Raw genomic sequence first — 20,547 nt, forward strand, 5'->3', positions numbered from 1 at the left:
AATGGTCTTCTCATCTGCCAGGGTTGGGAGGGACGGGGGTAGCAAACAGCCACATGCAGCTCAGGAGCCTCAGGTTTCAGACCCCTGGTCAATGGTCATGTTAGGTTTCTGGCCTAATGACAGGATATAACATATTTTACAGCTGTCGATAGCAGCTGCAAAATGGATTTATTTAAATAAAATTTGTATCCTGCTTGATAATCAATTCTCAGTGTTACAGGAAAAAATACATAAACCATGAACATACATGCATTAAAAACAAACACAAAAAAGTAAAACCTATTAAATGTAAGCAAGGATATTGAAAATGCATAATAGCAACTGTGCAACCATATGATTACAAATGCAGATCAATTTAGCAATACCAACCAGACCACAGACTACACCTTAGAATAAAACTATCCATTAAAAGCCTTGTTAAAAAGGTAGGCTTTTAACTGCTTTCTAAAATGAAGATATGGAGATTCATTCTTAAGTTCTTCTGGGATAGCATTCCACACAAGAGGGAATGCACTCCACACAAATGTTTGTGTGACTCAGCAAGACAGACCAATCGAACGGAAGGGCTAACTCAGCAATGTCCTAAAAGAACAGAAGGTATGGCAAGGACAGTATATTTTCAGGGCAGCATTAAAGCACTGAAGGTTCATGATGGTTTTGTAGATCAATGTGAGAACTTTAAACTTTGACCTGCCAGAATTATGCATAGATTTTCTTGCTCATTCTTTGGTGGGAAATCTGATTTTCTCTGTTTGTTTTGGGAACTATCTATTTCTGATCTCTTTGTACTTTGCTCTTAGCAAGCAAATCTACAGAGGAAGCACAGGGCCAAGTTTTCAAGGCTCTCAACCACTGTACTGTTCCTTTGAACTGTTCGCATCCCAGGACAGCCATCAGTCTTTTCTCCATGGCAAAGATCTAGATGGATCCCTGTCTCCCTCATCTAGTCTTAGATATATGAGTCAGTAGTTTAGATACTGTCTGACAGAGCAGTTACTCATATACGTTTCCCTGTACCTCTACTCTCAGTAGTCCATAAAAAGCTGGGAATGACTAACGATAACCATGGTTATCTCCCTCCACAATATGTCCCTTGCTGAACTCCCTGCATCATGAATAATGCTATAGGAATTAGCAAAGAAGAAGGTCATTCTCAATGCTGAAAGGATGTTGTGGATCTAACGTTTGGGTAGTGGAGTCACCAAGCTGCTTGTTGCCTGTGATGCCATGTCCACATCCAACGACTCAAGAGGATATTCCCTCCTTTACGACCATTTCTTCCCTCACCCCTACTTCATCTTCTGTGTTTTCCACCTCTCCTTCTCCCCCAATAGCTCTCCACAGGATTATTTACAAATGTGCTTGCCTGATTTTCACTGCCAGGAAGAACTGACAAACATTTCTGCCACTGCCAAAAGGAAGTGGAAAAGTGGGCTCTACCCCCAATGCCAGGAAGCAGCAGCTGGCATAGGGGAACTTCATGGAACAGCCACCGGAGGAGCAGGGCCACGGGGAACACCCCTGCCCACAGAAAGCAGCGATGCAGCCTAATCAAGCCTGCTTCAAAGAGGAGCTGGAGTTTCAGGGAGCTGAAACCCTCCCCACCCCTCAAAGCGAAGGAGATGGAGATGCAGCAGGAAGTGTTTTGGAAGGAAAAAGAAGAGAATGGAGAGAGGGATGCAGTTAACTGGAGGAGAGAAAAAGGACTGCACATGAGTTGGGGAAGAGGGGGCTTCTTTGGAGAAGGGTGGGGGTGAACCATCCAGGGAAGAAAGTACATGAGGAGTTCATTTTACCCCTACTAAGCAAGTCATGGAGACATTTTTCAAGCACTAAGCTTTTAATATTTGTCCTCAGGGGTGTTTTCTAGGTTATGTTGCTGCTGTCGCTTGGTCTAATTATCAAATGATTTTTTTTCCCCTGGCTTTGATATAAATTACTGGGTGATATTTTTGATCTGATTAGCATAGTACACAGTGCAATATTGTCTGACTTTTTTCATACAATAATTTTGGCAAGTGTGTTTGGTAACCTGCCAAATTATTGCATTCCTAAGTTTCTAATGTCTCTAATACCTATAGAACCTGAATATAATTTGCTTTGAAGTACCTCAAAGGCGGAATATAAATAAATGTTTCAGAGAAAGTCAATTTCAGGGTAAATTTCATATACAAATCATAATAAATATATTATTTTCTTTCACTTTGGAAAATATATTGACAATTCTCCAGAAGAGTTCATGATGGCTAATCTCCCATTGATAGTGTGACTTATAGATGAAACCAAGAGAGCATGTTGGGAATGTTTAGGAATATTTTATAATTTTTTTGTTTTTTCCAATACTTTCAAAGGAGATCCTTGTAGGTTGTGATGCTTTTAAAAAAAAGTAAAAAACCGGAGACCAAGATAGCTGCCATGTAGTGAGCACACGAACATCAAAGCTCCGGTCTCTTGCAATTTCTAAACCTTGCGTGACGTACCTCTTCTCTTTTTTTGCTTGAATTATAATGCCTCACACAAAACGTAAAGCCAAGGTGAGAGAAATTACTTCGACACCAGTTTCCGATTCAAGGCAACCGTGGACAGAAGCTATGTTCGCGAGACCCACGCAATCACAGCCGGTGGGAGGAGCCACTGGGGAACTCGATGAGGAGCGGATGCCGAGCCCCATGGCCGACAAAACACCCCTCAGCCCCGGCACGCTGACAACCCCTGAACCACCGTCCGGAGTCCTGGAGAGATCAGACATGTCAGCTATATTGTTGGAGAAACCATCGGCCTCGTTAAATTTTGGTGCCCAGAGAAGAGCTGAGGAAACTCTGAGCTCTTCGGAGAACCTGGATATGCAGGGTTCCAAGGGCCCAATAGTAGAGGCACAGCACCAAGGCGTTGTTGGAGAGGGCCCAGAGGAGGTAGGAAAGGATGATCAAAATATAAGAGTTATTTGCAACCCTCCCTTGATAAGGCCTCAAAAAATAACATTGGATGAAATATGGAACATGTTATCCTCAATGGATAAATCCATAAATACATTGACAATTACGATGAAGAAAAGTATAAGTAAGACTCAGAGCCAGGACAATAAAGTAATAAAGCTGGAAACATCTTTAAAAGTAATTGAGAAAAAATAGAAGGCATGGAAGCAGTTCAGTGCAATCTTATAAGATCTGAAAAATTTCAATTGAGTGAAATGGAAACAATTGAGAATCAGTTAAGAAGGTCTAATATGAGGATATTAAATTTTCCAAAGATAAAAATGATTTCCCCTAGTGACTTATTTAAAAGTTATATGGTGAACATTTTGAAATTTCCCGAACAGGCGTTACCCGCAATTTCAAAAATATACTATTTACCTCAGCTTAGAGAAGAAAACATTCAACAGCAAGAGAAACCTCCGGATCCGTGTGTGGACTTATCAGCTATTTTGGAGATGTCATATGAGATGTCTGTAGAAACTAGAGCTATATTATTGCTTCTGAAAGGGATTTTGTACTAAGAATGTTTTTTCGCCAAACGCAAAACTTTTATGGTCAGCAGATTTGAATATTCCCGAACATAGTAAGAAATACACAAAATAGAAAAAGGTTTATTGTAATGAGAGGGGAGGCTATATCCAAAGGGGCAAAATTTAATTATGTTTTCCTTGTAGGTGTATAATTGTTTATCAAAATTCAAAATATGTCTTTAATGACCCCCGATCAATTGTGATTATATTTAGATTCTCACTCCTAAGTGAACTCCACCGTGGGTTTGGTATAGAATATGTATACATGAGGTAACTATACTGCTTAACAGGCCGATACAGTACCCGCAATTGGACGCACGTTTTCGATGCGCTAGCTTTACCCCTTATTCAGTAAGGGGTAATAGCACGTCGAAAACGCACATCCAACCCCCCCCCCCCCGCACCTAATAGTGCCAGCAACATGCAAATGCATGTTGATGGCCCTATTAGGTATTCCCGCGCGATTCAGTAAGTAAAATGTGCAGCCAAGCCGCACATTTTACTTTAAGAAATTAGCGCCTACCCAAAGGTAGGCGTTAATTTCTCTCGGCGCTGGGGAAGTGCACAGAAAAGCAGTAAAAACTGCTTTTCTGTGCACCCTCTGACTTAATATAATGGCGACATTAAGTCGGCGGTCCCGAAAGTTAAAAAAAGTAAAAAAAAAAAAAATTTTGAAATAGGCCTGCGGCTCGAAAACCAGACGCTCAATTTTGCCGGTGTCCAGTTTCCGAACCCGTGGCTGTCAGCGGGCTCGAGAACCGACGCCGGCAAAATTGAGCATCAGCTGTCAAACCCGCTGACAGCCGCCGCTCCTGTCCGAAAAGAGGCGCTAGGGACGCACTAGTGTCCCTGGCGCCTCTTTTTACCGCCGGCCCTCATTTAAATAAATTAAATTACGGTATCGCGAGCACAGGCGAGTGTCTTGTGCACGAGCTGGGAGAGCAGGCGCTTGCCTGCTCTCCCGTGATTTTTACTGTATTGGCCCGTGAGTTAGTGTGGATTTTGTCTTATTCTTTGTATGACTGCTTCATTTATGTCATGGTCTCCCATTATTGCCTATAATGTTTTGACATGTTTATAGAATGGTTAAATTCTTATAATATTTGTTAGAATCTTATTATTTTGTCTTGTAATTCTGAGAACATTTGTGTTCTATTATAAATGGTGAAAATTCAATAAAAACAAAATAATTAAAAAAAAAAAAAAGTAAAAATCCATGTTATAGTATATGAATTTTTGAGAGTTCATAGATGGCCTCTGAAGAAGCCTGTGATGATTCAAAAGCTCAAGTGTTCCAACTTTTTCTTTTTACTAGCCTTTTAAGTAGTATCACAACCTACAAAGACTTCGGTTTTCTCCAGGACAAATACAGTTTTTAGAAGTCTACATAACACCTAATACAGAAAAAAAGAAACTGGTGATAGACAGGGATATACGCCTACCTAGTATGGCCATCCTAGATGAAATACTACTGAGCCTACCCAATCTTATTTTCTCATTCTTGCATACTTCTGTATAAAAATATCTTTATCCTTGGTGCATGACACTTACCTCAATGAATTCATGATATTTTTTACTGCACTGTATACTACGTCTCTGAGAGAAATTCCTAGCGGTCCAACAGCCACATCCAACAATTTCTGGATTATATCCAAAGACTGACCATCCATACATATGGTCACTGCCAAATCATGTATTTTCTCTCTCTCTGATCTGGATAAATCGTACAAATGGCCATACTTCTGTAGGAGATCCTGAAATCAGACAATATTAACAATGAATAATGCGTATAAAATGATGACATTTATGTAGCAAATTATGAATCAGAAGCTGTCCCTGATTGTTTACAATGAATTGGACAAATGGGAGGTAATTCAGAGTGCAAAGTGTTGGACAGTGGGTCAGATTATTTAATGCTGTACACATATAACATAACCTCATTCAATTTATTGTTTGAAATATTTGAAAAACCTGACTGGTGTACTTCTACCACTCAAGTGCAGGGTTGCCTAGACCTAGCCACTGTATTACAGTGACCCATTATGCAACTGATTTTATTTATATCAATTTTCCTGACCTGAATGATTGACTACTTGTATCACATGTGAGATATAATAGTAATAAAACAAATATTTGTCCCTTTCAGTGATTAAGTGTAGGGCTATATGAATAAAAACAAATGCCATCTTGTGTTGGGATAGTTTTCAAATCTGATATTGTGGGTTTAGTACCTCTTGATGCTTGTCATGTTTGGGGAAGTTTTGTTTTGTTAAATTCTAAGAATTTTAGGGGGGAAAACTGATTCTGTTTGCTGCTAGAAATTTAAAATCTTATGTTTCTATTTTTCTCCATGGTGAGACCGCACCTTGAATACTGTGTACAATTCTGGTCGCCGCATCTCAAAAAAGATATAATTACGATGGAGAAGGTACAGAGAAGGACTACCAAAATGATAAGGGAAATGGAACAACTTCCCTATGAGGAAAGACTAAAGAGGTTAGGACTTTTCAGCTTGGAGAAGAGACGACTGAGGGGGGATATGATAGAGGTGTTTAAAATCATGAGAGGTCTAGAACGGGTAGATGTGAATCGGTTATTTACTCTTTCGGATAGTAGAAAGACTAGGGGACACTCCATGAAGTTAGCATGGGGCACATTTAAAACTAATCTGAGAAAGTTCTTTTTTACTCAACGCACAATTAAACTCTGGAATTTGTTGCCAGAGAATGTGGTTCATGCAGTTAGCATAGCTGTGTTTAAAAAAGGATTGGATAAGTTCTTGGAGGAGAAGTCCATTACCTGCTATTAAGTTCACTTAGAGAATAGCCACTGCCATTAGCAATGGTTACATGGAATAGACTTAGTTTTTGGGTTCTTGCCAGGTTCTTATGGCCTGGATTGGTCACTGTTGGAAACAGGATGCTGGGCTTGATGGACCCTTGGTCTGACCCAGTATGGCATTTTCTTATGTTCTTATATGGAACAGAAATACTAGGAATATTCTGAGGCTTTTAGAACATAAAAGTAATAAAAGGTTGGCGAGGAGAAGAGGAAAAGAAAGGGGAATTTGTTTCATGTTCCTTTATAATAATTGTTTTCCCTTTCATATATAAATCTTTCTTTTCTCTGTGTTTCTTCTGTAAGTCCCCATAAGATCACTACAGTTTTCTTAGAATGAATTACGAGGACAATCGCAAAGGAATTTTCATGGGTAAATAAGGGTCTATTCATGGAAACCTTTGAAAAACTACTCTCCCTCTCTGCATGCAGTCCGCAACAAAGAAAGTACCCAAAATTGTGGCAGATGATTATTTATAAGGCAATGAAGGTCTATGACCGGCAGAATCTCATATGATGGCTATTTTTATTTATTTATTTATTTATTTATTTATTTGATGAGTTTTATATACCGTTATTCGGTTGAGCCATCATAACGTTCACCAGTGTATGAGAATAAGAGTCATTACAACTATTGTTTTCTGGCTTTTCCTGATCTTCATGCTAAGCTTTCATTGAGTGGGAAGTCACATACTGTACCATTAAATGGCCTATTTTATATGTTAAAATGGCACAATGTCACCAATATCATGTGATGACATCACTTTAATGCACGTTGAATGCTGAATTTGGTATTTAATGTGCACTGTTGCATGATTACAGCTTAATAAATGTGTACAAATGTAACATTAATTCTTACTCTTTCCTCACCTGCTTATCTCCCAGAGATTCTCTTATCACCTTACTACATAAAACACAAGTTTAGAGTTTATTTGTCCCTAAATTTAAATAAAGAATGATGATTCATATTGGTCTACTAAATAGCGTGAATCAGAGATATGGTACCCAGACATGCTTCACAAAGCATATCATTACATTTTCACAAAGTAATTGCTCATTGTAACATACTTCAATAACACATTAAGATCTTTTACAAACTATTCATTGGCCCTGATCTAATCTGAGTACATCAGAAACCTCAAAAGAATTACTTGAGTAAGAAAGCAATGCTAACATTAATGGGATTTCTTTTCTTCATTTGAGTTTTTAAACAAATCTACCCTACAGGAAACTAACCAAATATTTCAACAGGGTTAGGATTTCTAAAAAGCACTGCACTGCATATTAAGTCACATCTAAAGCACTTAATTAAAACCTCTACATTGCTCGATAGCTTGAAATGAAGCACTGGTAGAAGGTTTCTGTTAGAGGAAAAACAGCCATTGTTGCAAGGAGATATCTGAACCTACTTGCTGAGAAAAAAATCTCATTACCTGATCGATATTCTTCAGGTAAGTGATAAAGCTATGACCGAGTGTTTCCAGATGAGCAAGAGACTGCTGTAGATGATTCAAAGCACCCTCATACGTGACTGGAGAATTTCCACTTATTTGTGCATCATCCTCTGGGCTTTTTTTCTTAGGTTTCTCGGTGATCTGTTTAACTGCTCTTAGAGCTTTCTTAGTCATTTCTGTACGGGCGTCTATTGTCAGCTACAAAGAAAGAAAGAACAGTGTGGGAATTTCACTAGTTAAGAAACATCCCCTGCACCCACTCCCCCCAAGAAAAGCGGACTAAATGAATCACCAGATACATTTTGTTTTTTGCCTTATTAAGTTTCAGAGACAGTTTCATTGTAGTACCTTCTTTTTTGCTCAGATGATGTAGCAGAAGTACTAAGGAATTGAGCCTATTCTGAATTAGAAATTTCCAGCTCTTAAAGTAGTAGGGTGGTAGTGTTCTAGAAAGGCTGATATTTGTCAGCTCACTCCTACAGGATGAGCCTAGACCAAAGTACACTTTGTCACAGATATGACACTGTGTTACAGCTTTACTGGACGATGTAAACATACAGACCAAAAGCTTACAAGACAAGCACAATTTTGTTTCATGTAACAAACAGCAAATAACTGTTTAAACTTTAAATAGGGATTGTGTCTAACTACTGAGAAAATGGATTGAAAAGATTCCATCAAAAATGAGCACTTGTGCTGGATATAAGATTTGATGAAATAATGCAGGGCACTTTTAGGTGGAAATATATATATATATATATTTTTTTAACATCCTGCAAATATTTGAAAGCTGTTACACACCCACACACACAATTGACACCAATTTTTAAAGCAAACTTAAGTGTGTAAGTTCACTTTGAAAATGATCCTGTGCAGAATTTTTCTAAGAAAATTTAAAAACACTTTTCAAAACAAAAAAAATATGCATGTAAATCCAAACCCTGCCCCGACTCTGACCCCTAGAACAACTGTCCACAAAGGGGCCAATGCAATACAGTGCGCTCAGCTGAGCGCACTGTTTAACCTGCTGTCGGACACGGGTTAAATAGGCGCCAATCCAACCCCTAATGCAATAGGGGGATTAGCGGCTATTTAACGCGTGTCCGACGTGAAGGGAATGAGTTAGCGCTCATCACATGCAAATGAATGTGAATGAGGCTATTACTCATTCACTCCAAATGCAAAAAGATAAATGCGAGTCTCAGATGCACATTTATGGCTCAGATATTAACGCCTGCCTGGAGCAGGCGTTAATAGCTGAGCGTATTGAAAAGAAGTACAGAAAAGCAGAAAAAAACTGCTTTTCTGTACTTCTTTTTTAAAATAAAAAAATAAAATAAAACTCGGCAGACCGCCGAGTTACGAAGACCTGCAGATTACCGGCGTCGGTCTTCATAACCGGCAGCTGTGGTGGGTCGTGTTAGCAAGGAGGCGCTAAGGTCGTGCAAGCGACCCTAGCGCCTCCTTCCTAGCGTGACCCCCTAATTTACGTATTGCATGGCGCCCCCCCTTGCGGGCGCCATGCGTGCATTAAGAAAGCGGGCGCTGAAAAGTCAGCGCCCACTTTCCGTGAAGATTATTGCATCGGCCCCTATGCATGTAAAATTTCACCCACATCATACAGGACGTAGTTTCAGATGCATATCAGGCAGATAACTTTCAAAAGGCTCCTTTCTGCTGGTAGAGGACTGTAGAAGTCCCTTTGGAAATGACCCCCCCTATATGTGCACACCATGGAACTGTGAGGATGCCTAACTTAAACCAAAATTCTGCTTAAAGCTCCTTTTCTAAGGCAAAACTTTACTTACAGTTTTTATTTTCCTTTTCTATTAGACTTATATATCTCCCAAGCTGTGCATATACTTTGGAACAACTATCAACCATACTGGGCAAAAGATATTACGGCAGTAGAGTAATACCACTATAGATATAAGTCTCCCAATGCATCCAATTTTGTTTATACTTAACTATTTACTCAAAGATCCAACAATATATAACACACAAGTCATTATGCTACACAGCTGTATCCATCACTTTGTAGCAATAACAATATTATCAGTTTGAATATAAATTAATCATGCTGCATGTCACATACTCTTTAATTTCTTCTCCTCAATTACACATCATTCATTCTTAAACTTTTCACACTCCATACTTTCAGCATCAATCTGAAAACTAGGAATTTCAATTGCAGGAATATCAAATTTCATGTTATTAAATTTCATTAATGTTTCCATTCCTCTCATTGACACATTCCATTTATGGAAATACAGAGTTGGCAGGCACCCTTAAAATCTGGCAACACTCAATAGATCCTAATCTAATATTTAGTCTTTCTACATGCAATAAATCCAACATTAGTTGTTGCCACAATTCGTATGTGAGCACTTTTTTATCCACCTAAGTACATGCATTCTAGTTAAAAAGACAAACCATTCTTAACACCTATAACCACACATTCCTTTCTATAAGCCTCCTAATACATCTGCTTAAAAAAAATGTCATATACACAGTTTTACAGAAAAATAAAAATCTCTATTTCTCAAAAGTGGCACACAACATGCCTTCCCTAGTTCCTATAGATATGGCAACTGAAAACAACATATAGTAGTTTCTGAGAAAAATGTCTTTTTTTCTGTTTGTCTATTTGTTGAACTTGAAAAATGCTTAAGACTTATGTTCCTGTTGTACTCATTTAACAGTGCTTAAAATATTAAAACCAAATTCTGAAACACACTGGTGGCTTCTAAATTTGTTTTCAACATTTGTATGTTTGAATCTTTAAGAAAGTTAATACAAAACTGCAGTGTTAATTATCACAAGAACAAAAAACAAAGGAACAGTATTCAAGCATTCACATGCTAATGCATGCATTCATTCCTGAATGTCCATGGAAGTAGGTTTTAAACAAAGACCATCACAGTGTTAATTAGGGTTTATTGCGCTCTTGAAGAACTGAAGAGCCAAGACAAAGTCAAACAGCTATAACTCCTCCAACTCCTCTGACCATGGTAGCAACCATGAGCTAAACTCTTCTCCTTCAGTACTGAGGTGGCCACATTAATATGAATATTCACAGAAAGAAAATGTTGGAATTGCAGAAGTAGTAAACATCCCATACCAGAACAGCACCAACTTTATTTATGCATTGGAATTGCATAAACAGTAAACATCCCAAATCAGAACAGCACCAACTTCCAGCCCTCAAACAGTAACCACCATCATAGAAAAACAGGCCTGGAAGGAATCTCAAGATTATCTGGTCCTTCTCCCTACCTTAAGGAAGGATCTACTAGAACAGTGGTTCCAAACCTTTTCCCCATCGTGATACACCTGAGAGACCACACTCACATCTGTGACACACTACTCATTACAATTCATGGCGGAAATAAAAAATAAAGGCCCAGTATTACATTTATTTTTAAGAATGACACAAGGGAAGGATAAGTACGGTACTCTGTCTGAACAGAAATTGCATAAATAATAAACCTCCCATACCAGAACAGCATCAACTTCCAACACTCAAACAGTAACCACCTTACCTAAGAAAAGGCAACACTGAAAATATTACACCAGGTCATAAGAGTCCAAGTGTCCTCCTATTAGGAAAACAGACCAAGCTAGGCTACAATAGAGCCATACACAGAAACTACACGCCAGTAGAATACCTCACCTCAGTCACATGTGCAGATCCTCACCCATCAAACAATAAAGAGACCATAAAGCATAAGTAGAAACATGCAGGCAAAAACTGAACTAGAAACTGCAACAAGCCAGGGAGACTGTATGCAGTGTAACAAAGAAAAAAGAGAAATACCATCAGTCCACATAAAACAAATCAAGAAATATAAAATAGCAGTAAAACCAGAATAATAAAAAGAACAGATTATTTTGAAACGGCTGATGAATGGAATATCCAATAATTAAAAACTCATATAAAAATTGTCTAGATACCAATAAAATATTTCAAAACAGCAGACGAAAAGTCCCATTAATGAAAAATAATAAGAATAAAAAAATGCTTTGCTCTGCATACCTGGGAATGTTTGATATCCAGGTGCCCTAAGATTGTTTTGAATTAGCAGGAGGAGGGATGGTTGCTTGCAACTTTCTCCTCTCTCTCAATCACACACAAACTCTCTCTTTCACACTGGCTCTCAATCACATACTCACATGCTGTCTCACCTATACCGGCTCTCAATCACACACAGACACACATGCTCTCTTTCTTACTCATACAGACAGGCTCTTAATCATACATACACATGATCTCTCTCACTTACACATTCAGGTTCTCATACACATATCCGTGCTCTCACACACACAAAGGATCTCAATCATACACACATACTTTCTTTCACACAAACAGGCTTTCAATCACACACTTGCATACCATGCTGTCTCACACACACACAGGATCTCAAACACATATCTTGCTTGCTCACTTACTCACTTTCTCTCTATTCCCCCACCGAACTAGCAGCAGCAACAGCCTCCTTCACTTACAGCCTTTGTGGCCTCGAGAAAGGAATCTCATCGACTACGGGTACAGGCGTTGCTCCTCGTTTTCTCTACGCTGCTCATTCTTCAGGTCACGCCTCTCTTCTTCGGGCCGATACTGCTCACACTAGCATGGTCTCTTCTTCCCGCATGCATGGCCGCTGCATACCACTTCCTCTTCCAGGCCGCAGGGGGAGGGAAGAAGAGACCATGGCTCTCCTGCTGTGTTCCTCCTGGTCAGAAGATAAGTTCCTATTTTGCAGGGGCAGAGGGAGCCGCTGGGCCAGCAGGGGACTGGGAAGTGTGGCAACACACCTGCATGTGCTTGGCAACACACTAGTGTGTTGCAACACACCGGTTGAGAACTGCTGTATTAGAAGCAGGTAAAATGACATAGACATGGTAGATCCTTACTGAAGGTAGGAAGGGTCACACGAACTTTAGGTTCCTTTCACCTCTATTTTTCTATGATATGTATCTATTCTTAAGTCATTTCAGACAGATATTACTTTTACCTTCTTTTAACATCTTCCAATGACAGACATTCCACCATCACCAAAGACGGATAATTATATTAGATCACGATCGATTACATTAAAAGGTATGTACCTAGATAAGTAAATGCAGACTTTAAAAAATTTACCACACTTAAACTTTAGCTGGATATCTCATTATCCGACTATAATGAAGCTGGATAAGTTAGGGGCATTCCGAGGTGTTTCTGGGAGGAGTTAGTCTAGTCAAAATTTAGAGTTAGCCGGATATCTGGTCATGCCGTAGAACTGTCCTAAAGATAGCCAGATAAACTTATCTGGTTATATTTAAGCTATATTCAATAGTGCGGCTGCACGACTGAATATCACTACCGAGTTAGCCAGCTAATTTTATCTGGCTAAATTTGTAATCTGGCCAGCGACTGAATATGGAACTCTCAGAAAGTAATATCAAAAGATTTCTACATGGGTAACTGAGCTTTTACCCATGGAGACAGCTACCTTCAAATATTGCTCCCCTTTCCCCTTGAAACAGTACCATATGCGAGGTTAGGGCAGGGCCTGAAAAGTAAACACTGGTATTTCATTTTGAAATCCATGCACCTGCTTTATACTATTTTACCCTGCATGCTTTGCATATGCAAAGTTTGCAGGGTAAAGACTACCTGCAGCAACAGTCTGTTGTGGATTTTACAAATGGAAACTCCACAGGGAGTTTCCCTTTGAAAATCAGTCTGCAGGTAACAAAGTAGCTTCAAGCACCTCGGGGAGGCTAACAACTAGCCTCACTATACGTTGATTTTCACAGATAAACACTACCATCATGAACACTGATACTAGTACTAGGGATTGGGTTTAAATAGGCTGAGATGTCACTATGCATTAGCAGTTTGGTACCACTGATATGGGTATATTATTGCTCTGGAAACACACACTAATGGCATTACTGGTAATATTCATATTGGTTACATTCATAATGTCATTTGGAGTGATGAAAGGAAAGAGAAGAGTAGATTTGTACAATGTTCTCTCTACCTAGCTTAGTGTACTCTCTACCTAGCTGCAATCAAGCTAGGTAGAGCGTTAATAGTACAAATCTTCACTTCTTTTACCTTTCATCACTCCAAAATCACATAAAATCTTCACTGATGGCAACTGTGCTGTTTGAACCTATGACAATGCATGTAAAACCTACCCCATCCCAAAAGCCTCACCCTGAGTTACTAGAGCCCCCCTCTTACAGTGGAATAAATAGTTAACTTATATGTGAGCCTCTACAGAGGTGCTTTCTCTCTCTCTCGCCAGCAATCCAAACCACCATTCGCAATAAAAACCTTTTCTGTTGGTAATGCATCTGTGGTGGATTACTCAGCATGTGATGTAAAAATAACATGGGGTGTGATAAATGAGTCACATCCTGTGGAAAATACCTATGCAATGCGGTATCAGGAAAATTAGCCTAACCATGCCCCCCCCCCCCCCCCGCCTCTTTTTTTTTTTTTTTTTTTTATCACAGGTACTAGTTCCGTGATATTTATCGCAATTTGATAAATTTAGGTCTAAATTCCTTTTAAGCAACCCTCTGTACAGCTTCATATAAGTCCTTTCCCTTGAATTTTTTATCCTATGGAAAATTCTCTCTTTTGTTATTTTACTGGCATCTGCTAGATGTAGGAATGCTTTTATCATATCTCCCAATTCCTTCCTTTCTTCTAAAGATTGCAACTTTAGCTTCCTCAGTCACCTTGAGGTCCATATTCAGAGGCATTAAGTGGGATAATTCAGAAGTTATCCAGCTAAATGCCAATTATTATGGGCACTTATCTGGCTAAACTTTAGCTGGATATCTCCTGGTTACAATTTAGCCAGATAATGCAGGGGCATTCTGAGGGCATTTCTGGGAGGAATTAGATTAGGTGGATAAGTTATCTGGATAACTCTGATATTCAGAATCAACTGAATAACATATCCGGCTAAATCTGGTTGTGTCCTAGATATGACCTAAACTAGCTGGCTAAACTTATCTAGCTATCTTTAAGTCAGCATCTATATTCAATAGTGTGGATTCACCATTAAATATCCCTCCAAAGTTAGCTGGATAAGTTTATTCGATTAATTTTGTAATGCAGCCAGTGACTCATTACGGATCTCATTGTGTATAGTTTATAAAGCAGTCCTAGTACCATTTTGGTGGTCCTCCTTTGAATTTTCTCTACCTTGTCAGTCCTTTTTTAGATAAGGTCTCCACAATTTAATTCAAATCTGAATGTGACTGTCTAAGCAGAGAGCTTCAGAAAGGAAATACTTTCTACTAGTAATATCTCTTTTTATGCACCCAAGTATTCTACTAGGTTTCCCACTTGTTTTGTCATACTAACTTGGTTCACAGAAATGAGATGACCTCCAGGTCTGTTTCCTATTTAGTGACTGGTAGTTCTTCACCTCTGAAAGGTATTTGGCTCTTTGATTTCTATTTTCCAAATACACGAGTGCGCAATTCTATAGAACACAATAACCATACTTTTGACCTTTATTTTTAGCCTACTTTCTCAAAAGAAGGGAGGCTCATGTGATGATCCTGTCTGTGTGTCAAGCACTAACAATTTTGGCTTTCAGTATCCGATCAACAGCAAAGTTTCAGAGTATGCAAGGCAGACTAAGAGGAGATGGTCCTAGATTTTTTTTAATGGATTAATGTAGATGTACACACACATTTGACATCCCTAATACATTTTTTTGTTTTGCATCCAATCCTCATCATTGTTTCTGCACAGTTAGGGGGTCTTGAGGATCATATAAAGGGGTAGAGGAAAAGGTCATTTTATAAAATAGCGTTGATTGGCCTGGGCCTAGGGGAGACCCCAGCCCTTTCACTGACACCAATCAGATTTTTAAAGGTAGGGGAAGATAGGGGGCTCTGGGTAGGAGGCACTAAGGCCACCAGAGCGATTGTTGGGGATTGGCAGGTGGGGGGATCTCTATCTGGGTTAACAATTATTGGAAATAGGTAGGGGGCTGGGGGTTTAGATAAGGGGAAGGGTTTTAGGGCAGGGCATCACCATGTAGTGCTATTTATCTATTTTTAAACTATATTTTTGCAGGGCTGCCTCGAATGGTGGCCCTGGAGTGGGCAGGGGATCTAGCAAGATACCTGTTGGATTTTTTAACTTTTTTTTTTTTTTTGGGGGGGGGGGGACATTTTGGGGCCTAAGGCCTTTTATTCTAGCATGGGCGCATCAAAACCCATGTTAAGGTCCCAGTGCTCCCTTACTAGAATATAGTTTTCTGAAAGATGGTAGCTAAGATAATGTGGCATAAAAATTTCTAATGAGGGAATAAAAGAGTAAACAAATTTTGGTGGGACCACACAAAAACACCAACTACAACAAACCCATAGGTTATAAATCATAAATGGATGATAATAATAAGCACTACCAGTTTTATACCTTTATTGCTTTATATTTAAACATCAGTACAGTATCATCAATATTTTTTTTTTATTTCTTTGGCTTTTGCAAATAAATGTCATCAAAACAGTCTTGTTTACCTATCTTTGCATTAATCCAAGACCCCAAAAGTCAGCCATGTTATTTTATTTACATATAATTTAATATGCATTAGCAGTTTTGCATCCATTATGCGATTTTATGCATGCAAATGTACACAAAGCAGCTAATCACAATAGGGGGTGGATTCTGTTCCAAAATAATGATCAATATCGTGATCATCATGCGATATAGCTGAAATAGGGCTATATCGTATGATTCATGCTGTTAAACACACATCGCGGAAAGATTAAATTATTTTTTTGCTTCACTGTTTACTGAAGAGGATGTTGGGGAGATACCCATATTGGAGAAGGTTTTCATGGTGATGATTCAAATGGACTGAACAAAATCACAGTGAACCTAGAAGATGTGGTAGGCCTGACTGACAAACTGAAGATTAGTAAATCACCTGGACCAGATGGTATACACCCCAGGGTTCTGAAGGAACTAAAAAATGAAATTTCAAGCCTAAAAATTTGTAACCTATCATTAAAATCATCCATTTTACCTGAAGACTGGAGGGTGGCTAATGTAACCCCAATATTTAAAAAGGGCTCCAGGGGTGATCCAGGAAACTACAGACCGGTTAGCCTGACTTCAGTGCCAGGAAAAATAGTGGAAAGTGTTCTAAATATAAAAATCACAGAACATATAGAAAGACATGGTTTAATGGAACAAAGTCAGCATGGCTTTATCCAAGGCAAGTCTTGCCTCACAAATCTGCTTCACTTTTTTGAAGGAGTTAAACATGTAGATAAAGGCGAACCGGTAGATGTAGTATATTTGGATTTTCAGAAGGCGTTTGACAAAGTTCCTCATGAGAGGCTTCTAGGAAAAGTACAAAGTCATGGGATAGTGGTGATGTCCTTTCGTGGATCACAAATTGGCTAAAAGACAGGAAATAAAGAGTAGGATTAAATGGACAATTTTTGTCAGTGGAAGGGAGTGGGCAGTGGAGTGCCTCAGGGATCTGTATTGAGACCCGTATTTTTCAATATATTTATAAATGGTCTGGAAAGAAATATGACAAGTGAGGTAATCAAATTTGCAGATGATACAAAATTGTACAGAGTAGTTAAATCACAAGCAGATTGCGATAAATTGCAGGAAGACCTTCTGAGACTGGAAAACTGGGTATCCAAATGGCAGACGAAATTTAATGTGGATAAGTGCAAGGTGATGCAATTAGGGAAAAATAACCCATTTATAGTTACACAATGTTAGGTTTCATATTAGGCGCTACCACCCAAGAAAGAGATCTAGGCGTCATAGTGGATAACACATTGAAATATCGGTTCAGTGTGCTGCGGCTGTCAAAAAAGCAAACATAATGTTGGGAATTATTAGAAAGGGAATGGTGAATAAAACAGAAAATGTCATAATACCTTTGAATCACTCCATGGTGAGACTGCACCTTGAATACTGTGTACAATTCTGGTTGCCACATCTCAAAAAAGATAAGGTTGTGATGGAGAAGGTTCAGAGAAGGGCAACCAAAATGATAAAGGGAATGGAACAGCTCCCCTATGAGGAAAGACTAAAGAAGTTAGGACTTTTCAGCTTGAAGAAGAGACGGCTGAGGGGGGATATGATAGAGGTGTTTAAAATCATGAGAGGTCTAGAACGGGTTAATGTGAATCAGTTATTTACTCTTTCAGATAAGGGGGCACTCCTTGAAGTTAACACGTGGCACATTTACAACTAATCGGAGAAAGTTCTTTTTCACTCAACACACAATTAAACTCTGGAATTTGTTGCCAGAGGATGTGGTTATTGCAGTTAGTGTAGCTGTGTTTAAAAAAGGATTGGATAAGTTCTTGGAGGAGAAGTCCATTACCTGCTATTAATTAAGTTGACTTAGAAAATAGCCACTGCTATTACTAGAAACAGTAGCATGGAATAGACTTAGTTTTTGGGTACTTGCCAGGTTCTTATGGCCTGAATTGGCCACTTTTGGAAACAGGATGCTGGGCTTGATGGACCCTTGGTCTGACCCAGTTTGGCATGTTCTTAAGTTCTTATCATGGATTCAAATATATCCCCTTTGTTGTTTTTTGTGTCTACTAATAAAAAACGTTGTACCAAAAATGATAAAGACATATTTTTAAAAACCTAACATAATATATCACCACCTAAAATATATATCCAGCATTGTCCAGAAAGGAGTAAAGAGAGCATGCACATTAATTTGGAATATCCTGAAAACCAGGCCTGATTGTGGCTCTCAAGGACCAGAGTTGGCTGCACCTGACAGAGTCATGCTCAACTACATGTAACAACTTTTTTGGAGATCTCTCTCTTACTCCTTTCTGGACATTGCTGGATATTTTTTAGGTGGTGAAAATTTTACATTTTTTTTTTAATTATTTTATGTTTCCTTTTCATTTGACTTTTGAGGATGGTGGTTATTAGTTCTTGTGATGTTTGTTATGCAGCAAAAAGAGATTGTCTATATGATTTAACCTTAATAGGTTTTGGGTTTGGGTCCTACCTAGCATTTTTTTTTGTATAATCCTTTCTTATAGTTGTGTTTAACATTAAGTTTGTGATTGATTCTTCTGTTCATTAAATGTGATGGTAGCTTATATTAGTTTTTTTATAATTATGGTTATGATTACTGTAATGTGATGTATTTTGTTATGATATAAATAATAGAGGATTTTTAAGATAAATTATTTCTTTATTGTTTTGGGTATAGAGTTTTTCTTAGTATATACTTATTAGAAGCTATACCATTTAAGAAGTTTTTCTATAGATTTGTTTGTCTGGTTATTCGGTTGTTTTGTAATATGCTGCAAATATTTAGCACATGTTATCTTGTGAAGGGAAGGTGGTCTATCAGAACAGGAATCCTTTCATTCCCATTGTTTGCACATGAAATAACTGAATGTGGTGGCTATACATCTTGGGTCCTGTCGTGACCATATCTTGTGACATTCCACCCTCTTTCAGCAATTTCAGCATGGTTATGGCAGTGATTCCCAACTAATTTGCCTTCAGATCTGATTACATATACTAAGGAAAGTCAACCTACGACAAGCATCTGGGTTCTCCTTTCAGCATCTCACAAGAGATGGCTCCTAAGCACGTAAGAGCTCATTTCTTAGAACATGTGTAATCATGCATGCCTCTATAACCTAGTCACAGCACAAACACTGCAGTTCGGTAAATAATGCCCAGCATGCAGGGAAGAAGCAGCTTGGTCTTGCTTTGTGCAGTACACATAGAATACACAGTACCTCATCCTTTTTAGCCTCCTGAACCTGCTCTAAGTCCTTCCAGCTTCTGTCTAACCCTAGGCTGAATGAGATAGGGAGTGCATTCACTCAGCACTAGATGTGATTTATTCTGAGTGTTGGGAGAAGCAGCAGGGAGGGTGCTCTGGCAGTCATATGCAGCAGCCCAGGTAACTAAGCCTGTTGCCTGCATCATACAGATTTCTCCCCTCTCCTGCACTTGTATATAGAGGGAGTTAGTCAATTGTGATGGATTCATGTGCATCTCTGCCCCTTTTCTCTGTTTTAAAATTTGGAAGAGAGACTTGGGGGAGGGGGGGCTTTCAGTGCTTCCCTATTTGATCACATGAGTTCTGTCCTCATCTGAATTGCCTGCTCTGCACAGGCTGCTGTGCCGCACAATATTTTGGTTAATGTAGGTGTCCCCTTGGTGGAAAGGTTGGGAAACACTGGATTAGGGAATGGCAGTGGGTAAGTGCTAGGTATGTATTCCTATATCTTCTCAATCCTGAAGTCCCACACACTAACTCTTTCAAACTTTCCTTCTACACCAGCACATTTTGGTTGGTATAGCCATGCAAAACAAAGATCTATGAGGAAATAACTTTCATAATTGCAACCAGACTTGCACACACATAGTCACCACCATAATGGGTGCGGGGAGTGGGGAGTACAGGTGAAGCTGGGTTGGTAGGAAGGACATCCTCAAAGGAAAGTAGCACATAATGAAAAGAGAGGAATGTAAGTGAAGCGCACTTTCTCTGTGACTTCTTCCTAGGTGAAGCTGGCTATTGATGTTTACCATGGCTCCTTATTCTAGTAACCGGCCCAAGTACTGCAGCAGATAGGAGATACAATGAAGCACATGCATCCACTAGTAAAGAGTCACTTTAGGTGTTCAGATCGCTCGGGTGATAATGCTTTAAACTACTGCTCAGAAAAAGTGTCTGCGATTGTGCTCAGCTGCTGCAT

General features: G+C 39.0%; 1 protein-coding gene across 1 annotated transcript in view; it reads right to left on the reverse strand.

Annotated features, from left to right (window-relative positions):
* NBAS (neuroblastoma amplified sequence) overlaps positions 1–20,547 on the reverse strand; it is a 1,239,997-nt gene that overhangs the window by 364,894 nt on the left and 854,556 nt on the right. The window contains exons 46-47 of the mRNA XM_029595926.1: positions 7,777–7,995; positions 5,057–5,259 (exon numbers count right to left, since the gene is read on the reverse strand). Of these exons, the coding sequence (XP_029451786.1) occupies positions 5,057–5,259; positions 7,777–7,995 (422 nt within the window). The remainder of the gene's footprint in view (positions 1–5,056; positions 5,260–7,776; positions 7,996–20,547) is intronic.

This window comes from Rhinatrema bivittatum, chromosome 3 (genome assembly GCF_901001135.1).
Source record: "Rhinatrema bivittatum chromosome 3, aRhiBiv1.1, whole genome shotgun sequence".
Classification (NCBI taxonomy): Eukaryota; Metazoa; Chordata; class Amphibia; order Gymnophiona; family Rhinatrematidae; genus Rhinatrema; species Rhinatrema bivittatum.